The following is a 20,163-nucleotide window of genomic DNA, read 5'->3' as shown; positions in this document are numbered from 1 at the left end:
CGAAGGGTTTTTGACCACCGCTCCACTGGCCCGATAAACGAAAGAGCGGCCGGACTATCAGCTGGCCAGCAAAATGACTAGAGCAAACTAAGCGATGGGCAGACCCTGAGGGCCCAGGGCTTCAAAAGCAGCAAGTCTCATCAACATGGCTCCAAGCTAACTCTTGCTAGTCCGCTGCTGGCTTATCTGCTGTCGCAATCCGGTCCTGCCTTTTGTTTTCCTTTTCCCTCTTTTCCTTTCCTTCCCTCTCTCCCCTCCATCCTCTCCTCCGTTCGTTCCCTCCTGATCGTCTGCCAACCAGTATGTGACCGATGGCTTTCAATCACTTCAACAGAAAGCAGAGGCTGCTTCTGTCCTCTTACGCCATCCTTTTTTTCTTCCTTATCATCATCTGCCACTTCCGGTCCGCCCGTGACCCAGGCTCGTTCTTCTTCCAGCCTACCGAAGGTTATCGCCCGGGATACAGTCTCCAACGGATCCACGAATCGCTGGAGTGGCTGTCTGCCTTCAACCGTTCCGACAATGTCCCGCCCCGTCCCGTCTCCCATGTCAGCCCGCCACGGGAGAAGACCGCCTGTGTCGGCATCGTTACCGTCAAGCGTCCCCTGCAGCAGGACCTCGACACAACCGTTGCTTCGATTCTTGATACCCTTTCACCGGAGCAGCGAGCGGCGCTGACCGTCCAAGTGCTTTTCGCCCTGAGCAAACCCTCCGATCACCCGGATTACAATCAGACATGGCTATCGAATGTGGTTGACCACGTACTCACCTACGACGATGTCGACGCACCCGGGTATATTATTATGAACTTGGAGAAAAAGAATAACATAAAGAAGAAGTCTCTGATCGACTACCGGCTCGGGCTACAGGCATGCTACGACATGACCGACGCGCCGTGGATCATCATGCTGGAGGACGACGTGGTGGCCCAGCGCAATTGGTACGAGGACACCATGCGCAGCGTCCAGCAGGTAGAGGACTGGCGCCGACACGATACGATCAAGGACTGGCTATACCTGCGGCTCTTCTACACGGAGAAGTTCCTCGGCTGGAACTCGGAGAATTGGCCCATCTACCTGTCCTGGAGTGTGCTGCTCGTCTCCCTCTGCGCCAGTGCAGGCATGTACACTCGGCGGAAGATCCGCGCTACCCAGGGCATCCTCACCAACTCGTTCCTGTTGGTAGTCTGCTTCTTCTGCGTGCCGCTACTGATCACCCTCTTCTTTCTGGCTGGTCGGGTCACCTGGTACCCGATGCAGGATGGGGTGCACGTGATGAACGCGCACGGCTGCTGCTCGCAGGCCCTTCTCTTCAATCGCGAGAACGTTCCAGCCCTCCTGGAGTACTTTGAGCACATGGAGGACGTGATCCCCACCAAGGCGGTGGACAGCGTGATCGAAATGCAGGCGGGGCGGGCCGAGCTGGACCGACTGGCCATCTCCCCGTCGCAGATGCAGCACGTTGGAGCAGTTTCGTACAAGGAGAAGAAGAAGTCGTGGAAGTGGGAGGGGCCGTATCGTGTCAAGGGCGCGCACGGGGTCTGGAGTATGGGATTTGAACAGGCGTACGAAATGGACATGGATCGATTATTCCAGATGGACGGTTCGGCATGATTATATACGCTGTATGCAGCAACGCATGGCATGGATGGGATGCACTGGTTTATGAACACGCATGACTGGATTAATGTTTATGGTGTGTATATATACATAATGGTTTCTTTGGTTTGTGAATAATAGAATTACTATACTTGCAGGATGACTGTACAATCCTTCCCCTTGCTACAATTCCGAACAGCAGCCCTCAGGGATAGTAGATATTCACACAGGAAAACCATACTTTCTAACCAGTATATAAGTAATGCTGTTTCCCCCCTCCCATTGCTTAATACCCATTGCTTCACTAAACTATCTCATAGCTATTATCCTAATTTGTTGGAAGAGAATAGAGATAGATATCCTCCCTGCGGGGAAATCCTAGACCTACTTACTATGCAGCAGTAGTACATAAAACAACCAATCGACTTAAAATATACTAGTAACCAAAAGAACAACCAGGAAGAATTTTCCACTGGGTTTCCATCAGTCGGCAAAAAGTTCTGGAATGAATTAAGGAAAATCATAATCCAAGGTAATATAGTAAGTGGTAGTATAATAAAGGGAAAAAGTGGGGTCAAGTTAGATTAAGAAGTTTCCACTTTCAGGCATGGTTGGCGCCCATGAATGAGGTAAGAGAGGTTGAACTTAGTCTTCAAGGTAGGGCCCTAGAAGGAGAATTAAATTGATGGAAGAACGAAGAATTGAGGAATAGAAGAATGAAAGATGAAATGTAAAGACACTCGAGAAAATCAAATTAGAAGAAGAGGGATGGAAGAGAAGAAAAAAAACTGTCTCGGTCATTCGGCCCCAAAAGCAGGACGTCATTTGATCAAAATCAAAGTCTTGGCTGCTCGTTCAGTCTTTTCTTTTCCACTCAGTCTTTCTTCTCGCTCGCGGCCTTTGCCACTTTGGCGGCTCCTCAGCTCTCTTCCACTCTCTCTTTTTCTGTGTTGATCATTGCTGGGTTAGCTATTGCGTGCTTGCTTTCCCTTCCCACTCCTCTTCAAATCATCTTCACATCTTCTCCTTCATTCTCTTGATTGAGAGTTCACATTCGCGTTGTTGCGCCTTCGCAATCAATCGCATCCCATACTTCCCTTACTACTGACTCTGATCATCCACTCTCCCGATCGCATTCTCTCTCCGCCCTCCCCTTCCCCTCCACTCCCTCGTTCGGCAACAATGGGCGGCGCTAGAAATATCTCCCACGGCCGCGGCGGCGCAGGTATGTTTAGCACTATCTCTTCCTCTGTATCGCTCTCGCAGTCTCCCTCTTTTTCAACTCACAATATCACCTCATCTAACGCGATATTGTTCCCACCCCACAGGCAACATCTTCTCCGGCCACAATGAATCCCGCACCACCCCAAAGGACCTCGTCACCCCCACCATCAAACAAGACATCTTCACCACCGGTCGCGGCGGCTCCGGTAACATGATGCACAATGATCCGGAACACCCCGAATTAGCCCGAGAAATGCAGGATGTGGAGTCGCCCCCATTGCGCGTGGAAGAAGCGCCGCACTTTATGGGCCGAGGTAATTTCCCCTATACCTCCCCTTTGTCCGTGGTCGTGTCTTTTCAAACAATGATGCTAATCAATGGGTTGTAATAATTGTAGGCGGCGCTGCAAACGCATATATCCCTTCCGCGGAAGAAGAGAAGCGCGTGCGCGAACAGGAAGAGGAGCAGTTGAGGCGTGTGCGCACGCAATCGAAGGATCGCAGGAAGGATGCTGAGACCGCCAGTGTCGCTGGTGAGGGTACCGGTGCTGGTGCTGGGGTTGGTGAAGAACGGAATCCGTCCAGTTGACTAGCACATGTTTGGAGTTGAGGATGAGGTTGGATCTATTGCTGGGAAGTCATTTCTGTCAGTTATTTCTGCTGGCAGATATGGCATGGCAATGTATGGCATGGCGTGGTGAGGTATGGGAAGAGATAGTGAGTGAGTGAGAGTGAGCTGCGTCCTGTCGCTTACACTAACTTACTATTCTCTTTCCTTCCCCTGCTCTGGCTGCGCCGTGCTTTTCTGGCTTTGACTCTTCTCCAAACGTGTGATTATTGTTGCACCATATGTGTGTGCTTGTGTTTCCGGTCCACTCAAGCGAGAGGACCGGACTGGACTGAACTGAACCGGACTTCTGAGATGGATGGGATGAGAGCATCCCGTCTATCTATACTTCGACTGACTGACTGACGACCGACCGATACCTGCACTGCCTGCTCCACACAGTATCCAAGCAGATCAGTGTGCAGGTGCAGGTAGTGCTCGACACCACTTACCTACTCACCTACCTATCTCTCCGTCTCTATACCCATCCCCTCAGATGGAGAGATCCCTTATCATTTCTTCCCATCATATTCCCTCCCATTCGATCTGAATCTGTTTTTGTGTTTTTTGAAGAATACCCATGTAGTAAAGAACTCCGGACGTGGGGAAAAAGAACGGCGCGAGGGTCGGATTTTGTCTTTCTATTTCATTTCAATTCATATTTGTGATTGCTGTTGCGTTTGGACTGGGGGTATTGTTTTTCTTTTTTCAAGTATCATATGTGTCTCTCTCTCTCTCTGTGTGTGTGTGTGTGTGTGTCTTCAGTATTATAACCATTTGATCTCACTTCCATTCATTCATTTTTTATTGCAAAGGTTGGGCAGGGCACACCGGAACCCTTTTGTAGTGTGGTTGTTGGCACTATTGTTACTAGTAGTGAGTCTCCAATGAAATCGCGGGGGCTTATCTATGGGGAGGGCTGCATATTGCTTTTTCTTGCCTTGTTTCTTTAGTGGTTATTACTAGGGGTATTATTATTATTACTTGGGGTTCTGCTAATTCTGTCTATTGCCGAGGTAAATAGTGTAGATCGTGTATGAATCTATAATTCGAATAAAATGTATGTATGCATAGCTTGCTTTGAAATAGAAATGCAATACCAATCAAGTACTCCGTATATTGCTTATGAGGTATCATCCATCTCATGCCAAGTATGTGTCCCATGCGATCATGCCATAGATATTTGTAGGTGGTGTAGATGTCCAGCACCCTGGTTCAGTTTGCGCTGTCGAGTGATTGGCGGTCGGATCTCCTCTCCTTCATGTCCATCGACTAACCAACTAGATTCCACTAGTTGGTCGCATTTGTCTTTCTTCGTTGTGGTGTTCACTCCGCTCCGCTCTTAGTGCTTATTCCCGGTCGGCCTCCCCAAATGTCACTTCCCGTCGTGTCCTGGTCTTCTTTCTATTACAGTTCACTGCATGACTCCCTCTTCTTCAAGACTGCATGAATTCTGTGTAGGTCACTCATGGTAGAGCCTGGCCCACGGATGGCAGGGGTGTTCCCGCCTGCTTTAAGGTATGTCGACGGGCAGCGTGCACGCTGCACGCGTCTCTCAAGGATGGTCATGGTGGCCACACAATGTACTCTCCAGCGCGCAGATGCATCCATATTCGGTGTCTGAAATGAACAACGCGCACTGGAGAAAGGGAAAAAATAGGTACTTATACATCTCGTCCATGAACCGTCTCAGACTGGAGGAATATAGCATCCTGTCGCGTCCACCACCCAACTGATTGAGTCTTTCCAGTCTGCACCCAGGCGCTGGCCGATCTCCCGGATCAGTCGCGCTCCCCACTCGCCCATCCACCAATGTCCTCGCAACGAGTGGATAATCACCGCGTAATGGGCCAAGATGGCTAACGCAAAGGGCTGTCTCTGCTGCAGCAAATCCAAGTATCGCGGCGGGATCTGGAAGATCCACTGGAAGGCAATAATCATGGTTTCTCCGCCCCGGGCCAGCTTGTCCAGCGAGTAGCTCAGGTACCGGATCGTCGTGTCATACGTGTCCTTATCATGGGCGGGATCGCGGCTAGCTAGGTCCGCGTTCATTCGTGTCAGCGACATGATGGCCAGCCGAGACGTGTCGGGCATGGTTGGCTGCGAGGTGTCGCACTCGAGAAGCGGGCTGAACTCGCCATCCGCAACCCAATTGATGATTCCTCCTTGGACGTCCACCGACCCGCGTGTGAACCGAAAAATGTTGAGAAGCTCATTCAGGACGTCCCCGAGTTTGTTCGTCGTCCGAGGGAGAGCGAAGGAAAAGACCACCATGATACTGGACAGAGCAAAAGCGGCATTGCAGTTGGATTGATCCAGACGTCCCGCAATCTTGCTGAGACCGGTCACAGCCCGGGACTGGTGTGCCTGGGCGGTTTGGATGTAATAGTCTTTGGGCGGACCGGAGGGGCAGTTGAAGCCCAGATCCAGGGCGGAGAGAGCCAAGATGCCGTGCATCAAGAATGGGTGGCGCATGGCTTCCCTTGGCACTACGCCCTGCCAGATTCCTTCTACCGAGGTATTTCGCGAGACCGAGCGGTATGTGGTCGTGCACCATTGCATCATCAACTCGAGGTCTTGAATGTTCAGCTCCCCGGTGGGAGTGGAAGGGGCAACGGGGTCCATGACGACGCGGTATTCAGCGAAAATCCTGGGGTTCACGTGGGAAGGGGAGGCGGTGCGGGATGGGGGAAGGGTCGGGGTGGTGGAGCGAGACTTGACCCTAGGCCAGACCAAGGAGGTGGAGGAAGGAATATATTGACATATTATGTTGTCGCTGGTGCAATGGGAGCACTGGGGGTGTTCGTTGGGGCACTGCATCCCGGTTCGATTAGCATCTATGAGGGCGACACAGGACTACCAATCCCGATTTTGAAGAACCACAGAAAAGTGGTGTGGTGTAATGATTCAGGGGAGGGGGGTGGTAGTGGTGGTGGTGGGAACAAAAAGTAGCAAAGGTCCCGGTCCACAAGCAGTAATCAAACAAGCAGATAAAGCTCCACTGATAGGTACATATCTAAAAGTAGGAGGGAGGAGTGGAGGAAGGAGGCAGGGAAGGGAAAGGGATCACTGCATCATTCAGGCATCCAGGCACCCAGGCAATGATGGGGGAGGGGGGAATTGGGGGAAGGGAGGAGGGAAAATAATAGAAGAGAGAAAATTAAAAAGAGGGAAATTGTAAGAAGAGGAAAGCAGCAGTAGAAGAAGGAAAAAAGGATGGAAACTTTAGTGGACCAAACAACCAAGAAAATAGCAGGCCAGGCCAGGCAACTTAAGTTAAGCTTCACCGGGACTAAAACCCCAAGAGCACCTACCTTGATTCGCCGGTTCCTGCACTCAAAACAGCCATTCCGCGCCGGGGCTCTGTAGGTGCGCCGTGCAGGCATTGCTGGGGACTTTTTTCTTTCTTGGGGATTATATTATTATTCTTCTTCCCTGTCGTGTTCTTTTGTTCCTTCTGTCCAGGTTCTGGGTGAAGGAGCAGATGATGCTGGGGAGGGTTGAAGGGAGGGAGGGGGGGAGGTTTCCCAGCAGGCGCAAGGTGGAAGCAGAAGCGTCAAGGATGGAAGGGAGGAGGGGGGATGTTTCATAGGAAGTGTAAAAAGAAGGGAAAATCAATATGGAAAACAATCCCTAAATCAAACAAGCAAGAAGCCGTAATCCCCTCCAACTGTTACAGCTCAACTTTCAACAACACCTTCTTGGCCGGGGTGGATAGTTGGAGATCCATGAGATTTAATATCCAAACAAACGACCGACTCCCCATGAGAGAGAAGGAGAGAGACTAAAGAGGTTTTGGCCTCTTTTCCGGGAGAAGGTTCCAAAACCCGCTCATCGAGACCACCTTCAATTCCACAACCCGCTTTTTCCCTCCACCACCAAAGCACTTTTCCAACAATAATTCCAAAGTTGTCCTAAGCTAGCCGATAGATCGCTGCCCCACTTCCGTTGTCTTTGCACGGAGGCAGTAAGAGCGCGAATCCCCGATGGCATGGATTGGATGGATTGGATGGAACTGGATGGCTCTGGCCTTCCCCAAAAGACGAAACCAGTAAATGCGGGCAGAAAAAAAAAAGGATTTGTGGTGTTTAATGCAGCGCTACGAAGGGCTCGGCGCCCCAACCGCCGTAGCAACAGAAGGGAAAGAGACAAGAGACAGGATGATGCATCATGCGGTCGAATGGGCAAATGGTCATCTTGGTCATCTTGGGTCGCGGTGTACTGAACCCTGGATCATCGTTGCCTCTTTCTTTCTGTCTCTTGTCTGTCATGACCCAGCTCGCTGATGACTTGCCATCTTGAGAGGATGATCATTTATTAAAGATGTACGACTGTACAATTCTTGGTTTAAAAAAAGAAATAAAACTAAGCAAGTACCATGCATGGCCAGTGTTCATCCTACTCTACATGGTATACCGTCTGAGATCTTCCACCTGGGAATGGAAAACGAAAGAGAAAAAGGAAAAAGAGGGTTAACTATTCACTACTAGATATTACTACTATCTGATACCAACAACTCACTAGTACTGATTTAGTCGGATTTAGTGGTGTGCTTTTCTTCCCCCATCCTCGACATGCCCCACCGGCCACCAGCCCAATTGACCCAATCAGGAATAAGCAGTCACACCCCCTGAAGCATCCCCCCCGTTTATCCTACAATAATCTACTGACTATTAATGGAACTAAAGTGTAGTTTATCCCAGATCTTCCCCCGAAACTGAATAAGCAGCACCGGTCCATCCCGGAAGTGATGGACATCCGTTCCCGAATGGAGAATAGAGATGGAGGGATGGACATAGAGGCGGGGGGGGGAGAAGACAAGAACAACAAGAAAAAAAAAATTGATGCTTAAACCCCGACAAGCCAGCAATAAATCTCTCTCGTCATGCCGTCTTGGGACAAAGCCGGGATCCACACCACATCCACTTGCAGCCAAAAAACCTAAAAGTCAAATCCCCATCTTCGGCTCCTGGCCCTTTGCCTATCGTGGCTTAGTGCTAGGCCTCCATGAACCCTGCTTTTGCTGTTTTGGGTAACTCAGATTCTTGGGGGCTTATCGGTCTGCTCATTGGTCTGCTATCTTCCCGCCTTGCCGGATCTGGCATAAGGGGTGCGGGCCCGTGACTCTCCCGCCGCCCGGGGCTGCCTCAGGCCTGATTCGATGGTTCGTTACTCACCATTGGACTGTTGTTAGTACTTTGTAGCTACAACTGTACACCTACACTACTACCCTCACTAGACAGCTAGTGTCTCAATCCCTCCTTCTTCTCCATCCACGTTGTGTCTCTGTTGCATGGCATCCGTGTCTCACATCTCCGAATATCGCCTTCGGTTCCGGAATCATGAGACGCTTGACCCAATGATGTCAGCCAAAACTCCAATCTTCTCATAGCTAGCTAGCTATGGTTCGATCACGACCATTCTGAATCAGTCAATCCATCCAAGAGATAATACCCCGCTTAAGAGGGGCGAGCCGTTGCCGGTCACGGAGGAGTTACTGATCTTCCCGCTTGTCCTTTTGCTCTTTCAAAAAAAACTCGATGGAATGAGCACGGTGGCACCATGGCGTAACTTTCCGTGGATGATGGACCCCGGCTGCGACAAAGCCTCTTCCGCAGCTTCTCCCACACCCACGCCCACGCCTCCCACGCCTTCCCAGCAGCATCACACATAGGCATCCCACCAATCGTCCGTGACGTTGCCATCGCTGCCCAATGATCAAGCTCAGCCCACAGTGCGAGGTGCATGCATCCTACAGCTAGCCATACCTCGGACTAAAAGCCCGACCGTTCCGTCCGGCGCTTTTGCGCCATATCGCGCGTGTGAGTAATCCTCAAGCTCCAGCTGGAATAGACCAGGCTAGCTAGAATCGCGATACCACTATATTAGTCCCATCTACATCTCGGCCGGCGGAGGTAACCGGCCTCACCGTTGGTACCGCGATCATAAAGGCGGCCAGTGGGTCCATCTGATTTTCGCCGGGAGAACGGATTCACCCTAACCGCGCCAACGGGCTAATCTAGGTTGGATCAGAAGAAACGACCGCTGTTGGGGCCAAGGCCCTCAAACAGCGGGCCTGGCTTAAGCCATGGGTGGATTCCAGATCACAGACCTCTTCACTGAATCTTCTGGTAGGATTCCCCATGCGCCCAGATGCGCCTGAGGGTCGGCCGCTTTGGCTCGAATAGGCATGGCGCTAGCAAAAAGTCGCGCGCGTTGGATATCGGATTGGACCATACCGGTGAGCTGGTGCTGCTGATTAGCCAGCACATCAGATACACCGTCTCCGCAAATCCTTCTCTTCCTGCAAGACGTCATCGTCATTCCCGACTGGGAAAATGCAGACCTTGCTTCTATATGAATCCGCTCCATCCCGCAACTTGTCTGTTATCTTGGACCACTCGATATTAAACGAACTGGCCACTCTGCATGACCAACGACGGGACATGGTGCCATGAACCTGTTGGACCTGGCTGCCTATCCGGGACGCTTGTTCCATGCCCGATGGCTTAGCACTGTATCGAGCCCACAGTTGCAGCGCTTAGGAGGGGTTGCATGGGCGCTTGACAAGGCATCAGCAAGTTGATTCGCCCAGAATCCTGGGAATACTTCGGTTAGAGAGTGGACATGTTGGAATTTTCGTCAGACCACTTGGATCAGCTGGGCCCGAGATACGCCGAACCGAAGAAGCAGATGTGTACAGAGTGTGCGACTTGGAGGTCACTACGTTTGTTTCTCGACTGGCACAGCATACGGAGTCGCCGTGATGGGTTGAGATGACGCTTTCCCCATAGTGGGTTTCGGTCTGTCTGAAGACCGGACAGAAAATGTCGCCAATGTCGACGGCACGACACGTTCGTCCTTGGGGAGATTGTACGTCGGCATCCGATGCCTCCGCTGACGGAATACTCTACACAGTTTGCTGCGTTATGGACAGCCTCCAGATTCGCCCCATTTAAAATCCAACCGGAAACTCGGCAGTTGCTCAGTAGATTTGAGGTTGGAAGTCTTGGACCAGGTTGCAATAACCAACATCAGAGTTATCTACAAGCTGCAAGCAGACTTCTGATGCGTAGTTTTCCTCACATGACACTACACTACTAAACTTGCTATTACATTGCTTGTCTGACAGCATGCTAGGATTGCACTTGAAATGCAGGTCATGCTCAACAGTCATAACACAGGTCATCCACTCACCAACCAGAAAAGTCTTATCAGCCAGCCATGTTGAACAGCAACATAAACCTATCACATCTCAATATACCTACAATCCGCACACATTTTTTTTTTGAATACGTAGCATATTGATATCGACGTGTAAGCTACAACTTCAGCTTATCGAAAGATTCAAAACCTGCATCACAAGCCTGCTCTCAATCAGAAACGTCATATTGATAGGCAATAAACCAATGCTTGTCAGCTTAGAAACTATAAATGCCACTTGCTGACTGTGAAGTGACCCAGCATCCATTCATTGCCTCCACTTACTTGCTTAACCACCATTATCTCCTCCCTAGAAACCTCTATCTACCATGTGACCTAGATGATGACCCAACCCACTGCATAGAACATTGCACTTACCCTGTTACTTCTTCTGCAAATAAGTAGGTGTATATTTGGTTACTTCTAGTATGTAGTATGATGTCTGTACTAGCGCTGACAAGCTGGATTGTGATGTAGTATATATATACTATATATGCTATATGCTATATGCTATATAGTATACGTTCGGAAAGCAAATCTAGTATTGACACCACAAAAGTAACATTCATTGCAGTATAATTGCAGCACGGTAACGAATAGTCGTAGACAAATATACGTAATCGCTGACTATATATAACTACTAGACTACTAGTACTAGTAGTACTAGAGTCCATGTACATTGTGCATACTTCAATCATTGATGTCTTCAGTTGATATTAGAAGGTGTTTTGAAACCCCATCCCTATTTATGCGAACATTACCATCAATATATATAGTATGCACTTAGTCGCGCAAAAGATGCAAATATTCCTGCAAGTTATTCATAGCCCTAGCTAGGGATAACTCATTAATCAATCCCGACATGTGCTCTCTAATTTCAAATCTAAACTTAATCTAACCTATGTACAATACGCCCAAAATGCAATGTATATATATAGTACCAAACCCATTAAGCAACTGAATCAACCCACCCACTGATCCGCCCCCTGCAGCGCCATCAACGCAAAATGACTTCCCAGTGCCGGCCTCGCTCGAAATGCAAAGTACTCACCGGCCTCACCGGTCGTACTATCTTGTACCCAGTACCGGTCCGAGAAGGGTACGTCGTTGAGACCATTAGCGATATAGGCATGGATATCGGAGATGAACATGTCCCTTGCATCATCGGTGACCGTTGCCGCCACGAAGCCCTGCCAGTTAGTTTGGCCCCAGTCGAGGTTAGCGTCGAGGGCTACGCCAGCTGGTTTGCGGACTGTGGGGTAGAAGGCTGTGGTGGCGTTGTAGGCTTCTTCGGGGAAGAGGTCAAAGGAGAATAAGACGTCCGCGTAGTGATTGTACGCGAGGAACCAGGAGTCGTTGTCGTACTGGGTGGTGAAATAGGTTCCGTTGGGGTCTGTGCCGAGACGGCCGTTGTAGAGGGCGTCAGCGATGGAATTGCCTGCGTCGATGTAGTTCTGTTGCGAGGTCAGGTGGCCGTAGGAGGCGAGGCCGCTGGCTGCTTTCATGGCGAGGTTGGTTTGGTTTGCGACCTTGCCTAGGGCGTCGTTGAGGGAGAGTTGTGCGTCCGGGTATTTGCCGTTGATGCTTAGGTATTGAGCGTATTTCTGCAGAAGGGGGGAGTAGGTGTTTGTGATGTTAGTTGTGTTGGTTGCGCTTTCGTAGGCGTAGGTCATGATGAGGATGTTTCCGCTCTCTTCGACGGGCATGAATTCTCCCTTGGGGCTGTGGCCTGTGGCGTTGGGGTAATCCATCCCGATGTCGTGTACGGCAAAGTCGTAGGTGTAGTTGGTTTGGTCCATGTATTCGAATACGGGTTTTAGGAGAAGGCGGATGTAGTCGGAGTTTAGGACGTAGAAGACCGGGAAGGATGCGTAGATGACGTCGACGGTGTTGATGTTGCCATCGCTGGAAATCTCTTTGATGAAGGCCATGGTGTCGTTGGTGTTTAGTGTGTCGTTTGGAATTGTGAGTTCCATGCCACCGTAGATTTGGCGGAGAGATAACGCCAGTATATCGGAGTAGTTAGTGCCGTATGATGATTCTCCGCCATTTTGAATGAACTCGTCCATGTTGATTGACTCATTCAGCGCGTCCGAGTAGTCGTCAAGGAAATAAGAGACGGCGGATGCAGTGTTTGGGTAGATTGCTCGGTAGTACCCAGTTTGCGTATTACCAAGGTAGTTAATGGTTTTCTCGCGCACATGGCCTATGGCGAACGTGATCGAAGTATCCTCTGTAGTCGTTTCCATTTCATGCGCAAATGCGACAATGCCGTCAGATGTCCAATTTGCGTAAGAATTGCCGAGCGATCCATTGGCCACAAATTGAGAACGGATCGCAGACGACGGCCCCGAGGCAGAAGAGAGAACGCTTCCATTATGAGCCCGCGTGGCGTAAACTGTCTCACCCCAAAGCGCTTGCTCTTGAGGGTTTTGCGAGAACAAGGCCTCTTCCACGGGACTCAGCTGAAAGACTGAAGTTTTGTTGGCTTCTGAGAAAGCCCAAGTGGCGTTATCCGGTTGACCGGTCCAGGACGAATCAATGTCAGAGTAGATCTGGACAGAGTCGTTGCTCGATGTCCCACTAACTGAGATCGTGAGATAAGAAAAGGGCAGAGACTGGCGTAGATAATTTGTTGGGGAGACGGGCGAAAAGAAGTCGAGAGTGAAATTTTTCGACCCGGCTGTCAGCAGAAAAGTGCTGTGCGTCGAGGTGAAATTGCCATCTCTGACAGTAGCAGCCTGGATGCCTTCTGTTTCCTCAGAGACACCGAAAAGGCTGTACGTCTGACCATTTACGCGAGCAATGACAGACCATGTGAGGTTATTTCCGAACCAAAACTGAGGAGAACTAGAGGGAAGGCTAGATGCCTGATATCCGGGAAGCCAAGCTGTACACGTCAGTACACGTTTATTCTACATGATCAAGCAATCCATGTCAAAACTGAACTTCAAAGCAGAGGCTGGACTAACAAGACAGATAGGGACTGCGAACAGCAAGTGGATAAGCCGGCGGCAGGAGAGGAGCAAAAGAAGCAGACACGACAACTTGAAGAAGAGCGCATCCCCAGGCCCATAGGAGACATGAATGCCCAACGCACCTCATGATCTACAAGAAGGAAAGTAGAAAGAGATGAAGGGGTATGTGCTATACAATAATATCGCCGCTCACCTGTGGCAGCATGCGGACCCCCCTAGGGAGTCCGGCATTCAAGTACTCTCCCCTTCATTGTCGCCCACTGCACAATTCCATTCAGGAACATACTTTTCTTGGAAGGAGTGGGTCATAAAATTTGCTGCCCTGGTAGGCTTGAGTTTTAGCAAGAGAGTGATAAGAGCGTGGTACTAATTCATGGCTAGCATTCGTTCTCGTCCATAGTTCGGCATGTAAAGGCAGCAGCCCAGGCAGGCGGCGACCAATCGTGGTGGTGGACCTGAGACTTACCCCTGGGTCCTGAATCCCATTATTCAGCCCTGAGACGGGCCCGGCAGATCGCATCTTTCAGATCGTAGATCATCGTCGACGTTTCCTGTCAATCTGTCGCCGTCCTCGGCTCGCTCTAGGCCGGCCCCGGGCTCTCACATTCTTCAAACAAGGTCACTACCCCCGCATTCCAGATGTTCATAACCCGCTTCAATCCTGTTCCCAGATCAAGTCACTCAGTGAAGTATACGTCCTCTGCCGAGTTTTCTCCTTGCCAGTTGGAAGACCCTTGAGATGGTTTTCCATGGCTAATCGTGGGGCTCCCGGGTCGGGTTCATCGCTGGGTCGTCCCTGATTCCACGATCTACCCATCCTCGGAATAGAGAAGCGGGAGATAAATCTTCTCGAAGGCCCAGGGCTGCATTCAAAGGGGTCCAGGGGCACATCTAGGGCGAGATATGGTCGAATAGAGACTGGGCTGCAGAGGAGCTACCTAAGGGAGCATTCTGCCAAGGTTCTTCCTCAGAAGAAAACCTTGTCTTCTGCATCGGCACGCGGGCACGTGTGATCCTATGTTATGCTTAAGTTTGTGAGATAGCATCCCTGCAGAGTCTCGTTAGCACCAAAGCTTATTCCTGCAACTTCATCGTCCGCCTTCCTTCCAAGGGTCGAACGACGAAATGTAGCTTCTGTCGGCACCTTTCATTTCTACGCAACAATGGACCCCCTGGCACTTTCGATGAAGCCAAGTATTTGCCACCATGGAACCGCCTGAATGTGGCTACAAGCCATTGGTATCAGATTTGCGGAGGGGTTTGAGAGACCTTTGTTACCGCAGGGTTGGTCTGGCCCCAACCCTGGATACATACGATCCCTTGCCTGTGACACCAGGGAATGTTTACGGGATATGGGTAAAATGAAGCGACCGAGGAGGCTTACCACATCCTGGCCAGGTCATCACAGGCTGCCGGATAGCTGCAGGCCAGGATGGGCATTCCTCGTTGCTTAATCCATCGCGTTGCAGGAGTGAGTGACTTCATTCTTAGTCACGGTGCAACCATGTCCGACAAACCGGTTGATGTTATCAGTCAAAAAAGCGCTGATTTTCCGTAGCGCTATTAAAGTTTCGATTTAAGTGAGAGCTTATGCAGATCCGGCGAGCAGGAAGAGGATGACAAGCTGTCGCTCAAGAAAAGTACATGCATATAGTTTGGTTAGTAGTGTGAGCTTTGGACCATGTGTCACACGGGTAAGACGTAAGGATCTTCCAAATGCCTGCCTTCTATGGATTCTCTTGCAGGTGAGTTTGACTGCCTCTGATTGAGGAGCAACGCGTCTGTGCGAGAAAAGTGGTTTGATGACTTAGGGAGTCACATCCAAAGAGCATTTCCTCTTCTACTATGTTATACGTACTCGTAGTAGCTGGGTCCACAGAAAATATGAAGAGCATTTTGGTCTTGTCATTTATGTCGGAATCTTCATAGAACTGTATAAATCCGCGGTGGCAATGGTTTCCACACGGTCTGTTATATCTCATTTGAGCACAGTATTTGTAATGGCTTAAAGTATGACATGCAGGTAAGACGGAGCATGACCGGCCGGCAGTACTGCGGATAAATCAACCGCATCCCCATCCAGTAATTGCAGTGAGTGAATGTAGTGGCAAGTGGCCGGGTACCAATGCAGCGTCTGTTTACCGATCCACCGGTGCCCGCACCCGATAAAAATTGCTGGATTTTTATCTAGACTACCACTAGACTCCTAGCGAGGGCCTTTTTCCAGTTCCCCGGCAGCGCATTGGTGCAACAGCCACGGTGATCATCCGTCTACGGGCGATTGGTTTGCTTGCCCCTCCAATCACCATCCCACCTCCCCTGAGTCAGGGAATGTAAGATAGTGAGATCTAAATCGATTATTGGTTGAATGTAAAGTCTCCAGAGGAAAAGAGATCGGAAGTCTCACACAGTTCAGCTCCCAGCGGCACAAAGTGGATGGTGCACCGGTGGGATTTTTTCCTGCCGATGGGGTCCGTCTTGACTGAAAACGGAACGGTTGGAGTTTGATTCCCTGCCGCCTAAACCCGGAACGGCGACCGCAGCCCTTCAATCCGACCCAATGCTGAGGATCCCTGCACTGGATTGGTTGGAACAAGAGAAAGTGCTCCACACTTGTGCACATCTCGGCCGGGGTGGTTGCCGCAGTTGGCCAATTTAGGTAGAGGAGACTCCAGCTGGCTGCATCTTCTTTTCGTTGCATTTATGCGCTCGACCCACTCCTGTGGTGACAGCAAAGGCCTGCTGAATGAAAATGTAAATAGAATTTTTGGAGGATGGAACACAAGCTGAACTGTGATGGGGTTCCATTCGTTACGATGACGAGATGGAGGGGGAAAACTTTTATTTTCTTTGATCTAATTTTTTCTCACTTTATTGGCAGGAAATACAGACAAAGGAGAGTCAGAAAAAAGATAAACAGCAATCAAAAGGAAAAATGGGGGGAGAATAGATGGATCACATAGAAAAAGAAAGGTAAATAGCAAACAAAGGCACAGGTGCGGGAAAATCCAGCGGGAGTTGCTGGGCCAAAACAGCAGTTGCTGAACCCGACCGTCTGGGTCGCGAGGTTCCTGCGCCGGGTTGATCGCCTCCTGATCCGTGACGCTACGACCAAAGGAAGGAAAGAGGGAAAAGAGAGCAGGGCAAGCCCCCGGAGGGTTGGCCAGCTAAGCCCATTAGCCCAATCCTTCTGCTCCCCAAATCCCAGGAATTGCCGGGGCTTGCTGGCACTGCTGGGGACTGGCTCCCTCTCTCTAACCTCCCCCCGGAGATCCGTGGGCTGGCTTGCCTTTTCCCTTCAACTTGCGTTCTATGGAAATCCTTCCAGCAGCAGACAACTGACTCCATACTTTAAGATTGGAATAGTATGTTTCCCTGGATATACTATAATTGTTTATTGTTTATCATATTTCATTGTATGGAATCGAGAAGACCAGCGCCCGTAGGATAGTATCTAGTAGTAATAAGTAGCTACTCATAGGCGACCAGACGTAGAAACCGCAAATGAGCTCATCTCCTCCCAAACTTAAGGTTCTGGACCTCGAGAGCTGCCCGTGACTCGCTCACCTTCTGCTTTCGTCCCCTCCTCGGCTGCTCCAATCTTTTCTGCTGTCCGCACCAACTCTCCGTCTTCCCTCTTCACTTTCAGCCTGCCCTCTTTCGCAACCCCGCCTTTTTTTTTTTTCTTCTCTTCCTCCTCCTCCCTCCAGTCTATCTTCTGGTCTGTCTTGTTCTAGCTTCGGGTTGGCTTGCAGCTTCATAGCCGCCAATCATTTAGCACTGCGGGTTCCTGTCCTTGTGCTACCTCCCAGGATAAAGCGGTCATCATTGGGGAACCTGTGGTCCTGCGGCCGATCCGTGGAAGGCTCAGCGATTCTCCCGCATTTTGACAGCTCGTCGCTGCGCCTTACCCAGAGTTCAATCCTCACTTCACGAGCTTCACGTCTACACTGTGCACCATCCGCCGAACGACGCGTGTACATTCATCCGGTTCCCATTAGGAGCCTGTGTCGTTGTCCGAATCTAGACTCGTGATAGATTGGGTTTGCCTGTCGCGAGTCTTGTTGCTGCAGTTTCGGGTATTCACCCCGCCACTACTTCCTCGACTTTCGCCTTCTTCAACGTGATGAGCGTCATGTACGCTCTGGACGATCGCACACATACCGCACCGCCTCCCCCGCCGCCGCTCTCGATGGATCGTATTCCACCCCCCTCCTCCTCATACCCCACTCCGGGCTCTGCAGGCGTCGCGTCTGCCGGCGGGATACCGCCGTCGAGCCATCTAGCGCCGCTCTCCACCGTTCATGAAAATCGTATTTGGTCTTTGCAGGTGGTTCAGCAGCCGGTTCGCGCCCGGATGTGTGGCTTCGGCGATAAGGTTGGTCTTGCTGTGCCGTCCTTGAACTGCTCTTTTTCCCGCCTTTTTAGAGGTAGCTGACTGTAGCTCAGGATCGCCGGCCAATTACTCCTCCTCCCTGCATTCGCCTGGTTGTCCGAGATGCTCAAACTGAAAAGGAGATTGACATTAAGTATGACGGTATCAAATATCGCTCTGCCGAGGATCGGTGCTGACCGGCCATTCTAGTGAGATCGATACGTCCTTCTACGTGCTCATGGTCGACCTGTGGAACGCGGAAGGGACCAGCGAGGTAAACCTCGTCAAGCATTCCGCCACTTCTCCCTCGATATCGACGGCCATGTCCTCCTCATACCCCCCTCCGCCGCATAGTGTCTCGCCTTCTTACCCGCCCTACGCGCAGAATGCCTACGGCCAGCCTGTTGGATACCCTCAGATGAACAATTACTACGGTGGCAACCCCCAACTACAGTACCAGAACCCGTATGGAGCGAATCCACAAGCACCCTATTACCAGCCTTACTATGGCGGCGGTCACATGCCGCAGGCCAACATTTCCCCGGCGCAGCCTGTGGCCTCTGGCCCTGGCGGCATGTTCACGCGGAACCTCATCGGCAGTCTCAGCGCCAGCGCGTTCCGCTTGACCGACCCGGAAAACAAGATCGGAGTGTGGTTTATCCTGCAGGACCTGAGTGTCCGCACAGAGGGCTCTTTCCGGTGAGTGCAGTTCTCTGAGCTGGTCGCGTTTGGTGAGGTACTGATTTATTCCTGCAGTCTGAAAATGAGCTTTGTGAATGTGGGCAGTCAGTCCGGCGATTCCCCCAACGGGGTATCTGTGATCAACCACGGCTCTGCGCCAGTGTTGGCCTCTGTGTTCTCGGAGCCATTCCACGTGTTCTCGGCCAAGAAGTTCCCCGGTGTCATTGAGAGCACACCGCTGAGCAAATGCTTCGCCCTCCAAGGGATTAAGATTCCCATCCGCAAGGATGGAGTAAAGGGATCTCGCGGGCGCCACAGCGACGGAGACGACGCCGGGGACGATTACGACTAAACCAGGGTTATTTGCTAATTAGGGATACCAATGGGCGATGTTTTGTGTTTCTGGTTGCTTTTTGCTCACGTTCTTATATATATATATACGGGTCAGGTTGGACGCGGGGTTTGGTTCTGCGGTGTTGGTGATGGGCTCTTTCAAACAGGATGGGGGTGTATTGTTACTATCTGGGCCGGTGTCACAGGGTTCTTCGGGTTCTCCTGAATCTTTTTATTTTTTTTCTTCTTGCTACGTGATATTCGATTAATGCTGCCTTGCTTTCGATTCGTGTGACTTGCTTTATACGAAGTGATGGTTTCGCGCCTGGTTCTACGGTCCCGCGCACAACGGTTAGAGGCGAAAATGATCTCATCTTATGGGGACTATACTGTATTGCATTACCCTAGGAGAATGTATGAATGATAGCCGGATAGCAGTAATCCATTGCTTTTGTGCTCTGCTCGCAATTCCATCAACTCCGACTAGGTTAAAGTTCTGTCCGGACAAGCGCAGAGACTCGACTAGAACTCGACCGGACGAACCATCGTTCAACCGAGACCAGGTCGCCTCTTCCAGTTCGTATTGACTGTGGCGGTGCGCAACGTCGACGATGACGTCGATCGGCCAGGTGCTTCCATGGGAGAAGTGGCGGGCGTCGGAAAAAGGCCGCTTCGAAGCTCAATCTTCAGCAGAGAAAACCTTCGCAAGGGATGATGCAGGGTTTGGAGTAAGTAAGATCGGGCTTGTCCGACCGACCAAAAAAAGAGCGAGAGAGTAGTCAGTCAGAATTGGGGCATCGGATCTTCGGGTTCCGGGTCCCTGACTACTTACTTTGTACCTAGTAAACTGCTAGTTTACTGGACGGTCCTTGTTTTTCCCTAAACTTCTGGCATTGATTGGAGATGATCGTCGTTCTATAATTAAACGGTCGCCAACGGGGCCCATCAACCTTTTCGCTTCCTTCTACTTTGTTTCTTCCCTTGCCGTGTCTCGGAGCAACAACTGAGACAGGTCGTTTAAACCGGCACGTCATGAGCTCATGGATTCCCCAGTTTTTTCCCTTCAATTGAGCCACTCTGCATGGCTGGTGAGGGTCTTCGTCTCCATGCGGTTTCACTTTAGTGCACTGAACTAGGAGATAGTAAGTGGGAGACCTCTTCTGAT

At 50.7% G+C, this 20,163-nt stretch overlaps 6 protein-coding genes across 6 annotated transcripts; 3 read left to right on the top strand and 3 right to left on the bottom strand.

Moving 5' to 3' along the window:
* Nucleotides 1-311: 311 nt before the first annotated feature.
* Nucleotides 312-1,613, top strand: BO87DRAFT_423838 (uncharacterized protein; the record flags this gene model as incomplete). The annotated part of the gene is made up of 1 exon (XM_025627193.1): nucleotides 312-1,613. The coding sequence occupies one exon, from the start codon at nucleotides 312-314 to the stop codon at nucleotides 1,611-1,613; it is 1,302 nt and encodes a 433-aa protein (XP_025482340.1).
* Nucleotides 1,614-2,666: 1,053 nt separating this feature from the next.
* On the top strand, nucleotides 2,667-3,493 carry BO87DRAFT_233313 (uncharacterized protein). The gene is made up of 3 exons (XM_025618780.1): nucleotides 2,667-2,823; nucleotides 2,927-3,136; nucleotides 3,220-3,493. The coding sequence occupies exons 1-3, from the start codon at nucleotides 2,781-2,783 to the stop codon at nucleotides 3,408-3,410; spliced, it is 444 nt and encodes a 147-aa protein (XP_025482339.1). The 5' UTR covers nucleotides 2,667-2,780; the 3' UTR covers nucleotides 3,411-3,493.
* A 1,359-nt stretch (nucleotides 3,494-4,852) lies between these two features.
* Nucleotides 4,853-6,092, bottom strand: BO87DRAFT_374552 (uncharacterized protein). Its single transcript, XM_025622807.1, has one exon. The coding sequence runs from the start codon at nucleotides 6,051-6,053 to the stop codon at nucleotides 5,118-5,120; it is 936 nt and encodes a 311-aa protein (XP_025482338.1). The 5' UTR covers nucleotides 6,054-6,092; the 3' UTR covers nucleotides 4,853-5,117.
* Nucleotides 6,093-6,375: 283 nt separating this feature from the next.
* BO87DRAFT_233317 (uncharacterized protein) lies at nucleotides 6,376-6,912 on the bottom strand. Its single transcript, XM_025618781.1, has one exon. It carries the CDS (start codon nucleotides 6,812-6,814, stop codon nucleotides 6,503-6,505), a length of 312 nt encoding a protein of 103 aa, XP_025482337.1. The 5' UTR covers nucleotides 6,815-6,912; the 3' UTR covers nucleotides 6,376-6,502.
* Nucleotides 6,913-10,849: 3,937 nt separating this feature from the next.
* BO87DRAFT_414177 (glutaminase) lies at nucleotides 10,850-14,129 on the bottom strand (the record flags this gene model as incomplete). The annotated part of the gene is made up of 9 exons (XM_025626618.1): nucleotides 10,850-10,876; nucleotides 10,917-10,941; nucleotides 11,010-11,022; nucleotides 11,080-11,092; nucleotides 11,603-13,521; nucleotides 13,604-13,739; nucleotides 13,803-13,824; nucleotides 13,896-13,975; nucleotides 14,076-14,129. The coding sequence occupies 9 exons, from the start codon at nucleotides 14,127-14,129 to the stop codon at nucleotides 10,850-10,852; spliced, it is 2,289 nt and encodes a 762-aa protein (XP_025482336.1).
* A 3,425-nt stretch (nucleotides 14,130-17,554) lies between these two features.
* On the top strand, nucleotides 17,555-19,196 carry BO87DRAFT_233265 (velvet factor family protein). The gene is made up of 4 exons (XM_025618779.1): nucleotides 17,555-17,987; nucleotides 18,059-18,138; nucleotides 18,195-18,683; nucleotides 18,741-19,196. Exons 1-4 carry the CDS (start codon nucleotides 17,736-17,738, stop codon nucleotides 19,015-19,017), a joined length of 1,098 nt encoding a protein of 365 aa, XP_025482335.1. The 5' UTR covers nucleotides 17,555-17,735; the 3' UTR covers nucleotides 19,018-19,196.
* The last annotated feature ends 967 nt before the right edge of the window (nucleotides 19,197-20,163 follow it).

The sequence above is a fragment of the Aspergillus neoniger genome (genome assembly GCF_003184625.1).
Source record: "Aspergillus neoniger CBS 115656 unplaced genomic scaffold BO87scaffold_8, whole genome shotgun sequence".
In the NCBI taxonomy this organism is placed as follows: Eukaryota; Fungi; Ascomycota; class Eurotiomycetes; order Eurotiales; family Aspergillaceae; genus Aspergillus; species Aspergillus neoniger.
The sequence above is the reverse complement of the archived record's forward strand: the minus strand, read 5'-3'. Positions and strand labels throughout refer to the sequence as shown.

What these genes read in the sequence shown, in the direction of transcription:
- BO87DRAFT_374552 (XM_025622807.1), bottom strand. Translation starts at nt 6,053, where the DNA reads ATGGACCCCGTTGCCCCTTCCACTCCCACCGGGGAGCTGAACATTCAA.
- BO87DRAFT_233313 (XM_025618780.1), top strand. Translation starts at nt 2,781, where the DNA reads ATGGGCGGCGCTAGAAATATCTCCCACGGCCGCGGCGGCGCAG. An exon ending in CCACGGCCGCGGCGGCGCAG is followed by an intron (nt 2,824 to 2,926) that starts GTATGTTTAGCA and finishes CCCACCCCACAG; the next exon opens with GCAACATCTTCTCCGGCCAC. An exon ending in GCCGCACTTTATGGGCCGAG is followed by an intron (nt 3,137 to 3,219) that starts GTAATTTCCCCT and finishes TAATAATTGTAG; the next exon opens with GCGGCGCTGCAAACGCATAT.
- BO87DRAFT_233265 (XM_025618779.1), top strand. Translation starts at nt 17,736, where the DNA reads ATGAGCGTCATGTACGCTCTGGACGATCGCACACATACCGCACCGCCT. An exon ending in TGTGTGGCTTCGGCGATAAG is followed by an intron (nt 17,988 to 18,058) that starts GTTGGTCTTGCT and finishes ACTGTAGCTCAG; the next exon opens with GATCGCCGGCCAATTACTCC. An exon ending in GAAAAGGAGATTGACATTAA is followed by an intron (nt 18,139 to 18,194) that starts GTATGACGGTAT and finishes CGGCCATTCTAG; the next exon opens with TGAGATCGATACGTCCTTCT.
- BO87DRAFT_233317 (XM_025618781.1), bottom strand. Translation starts at nt 6,814, where the DNA reads ATGCCTGCACGGCGCACCTACAGAGCCCCGGCGCGGAATGGCTGTTTT.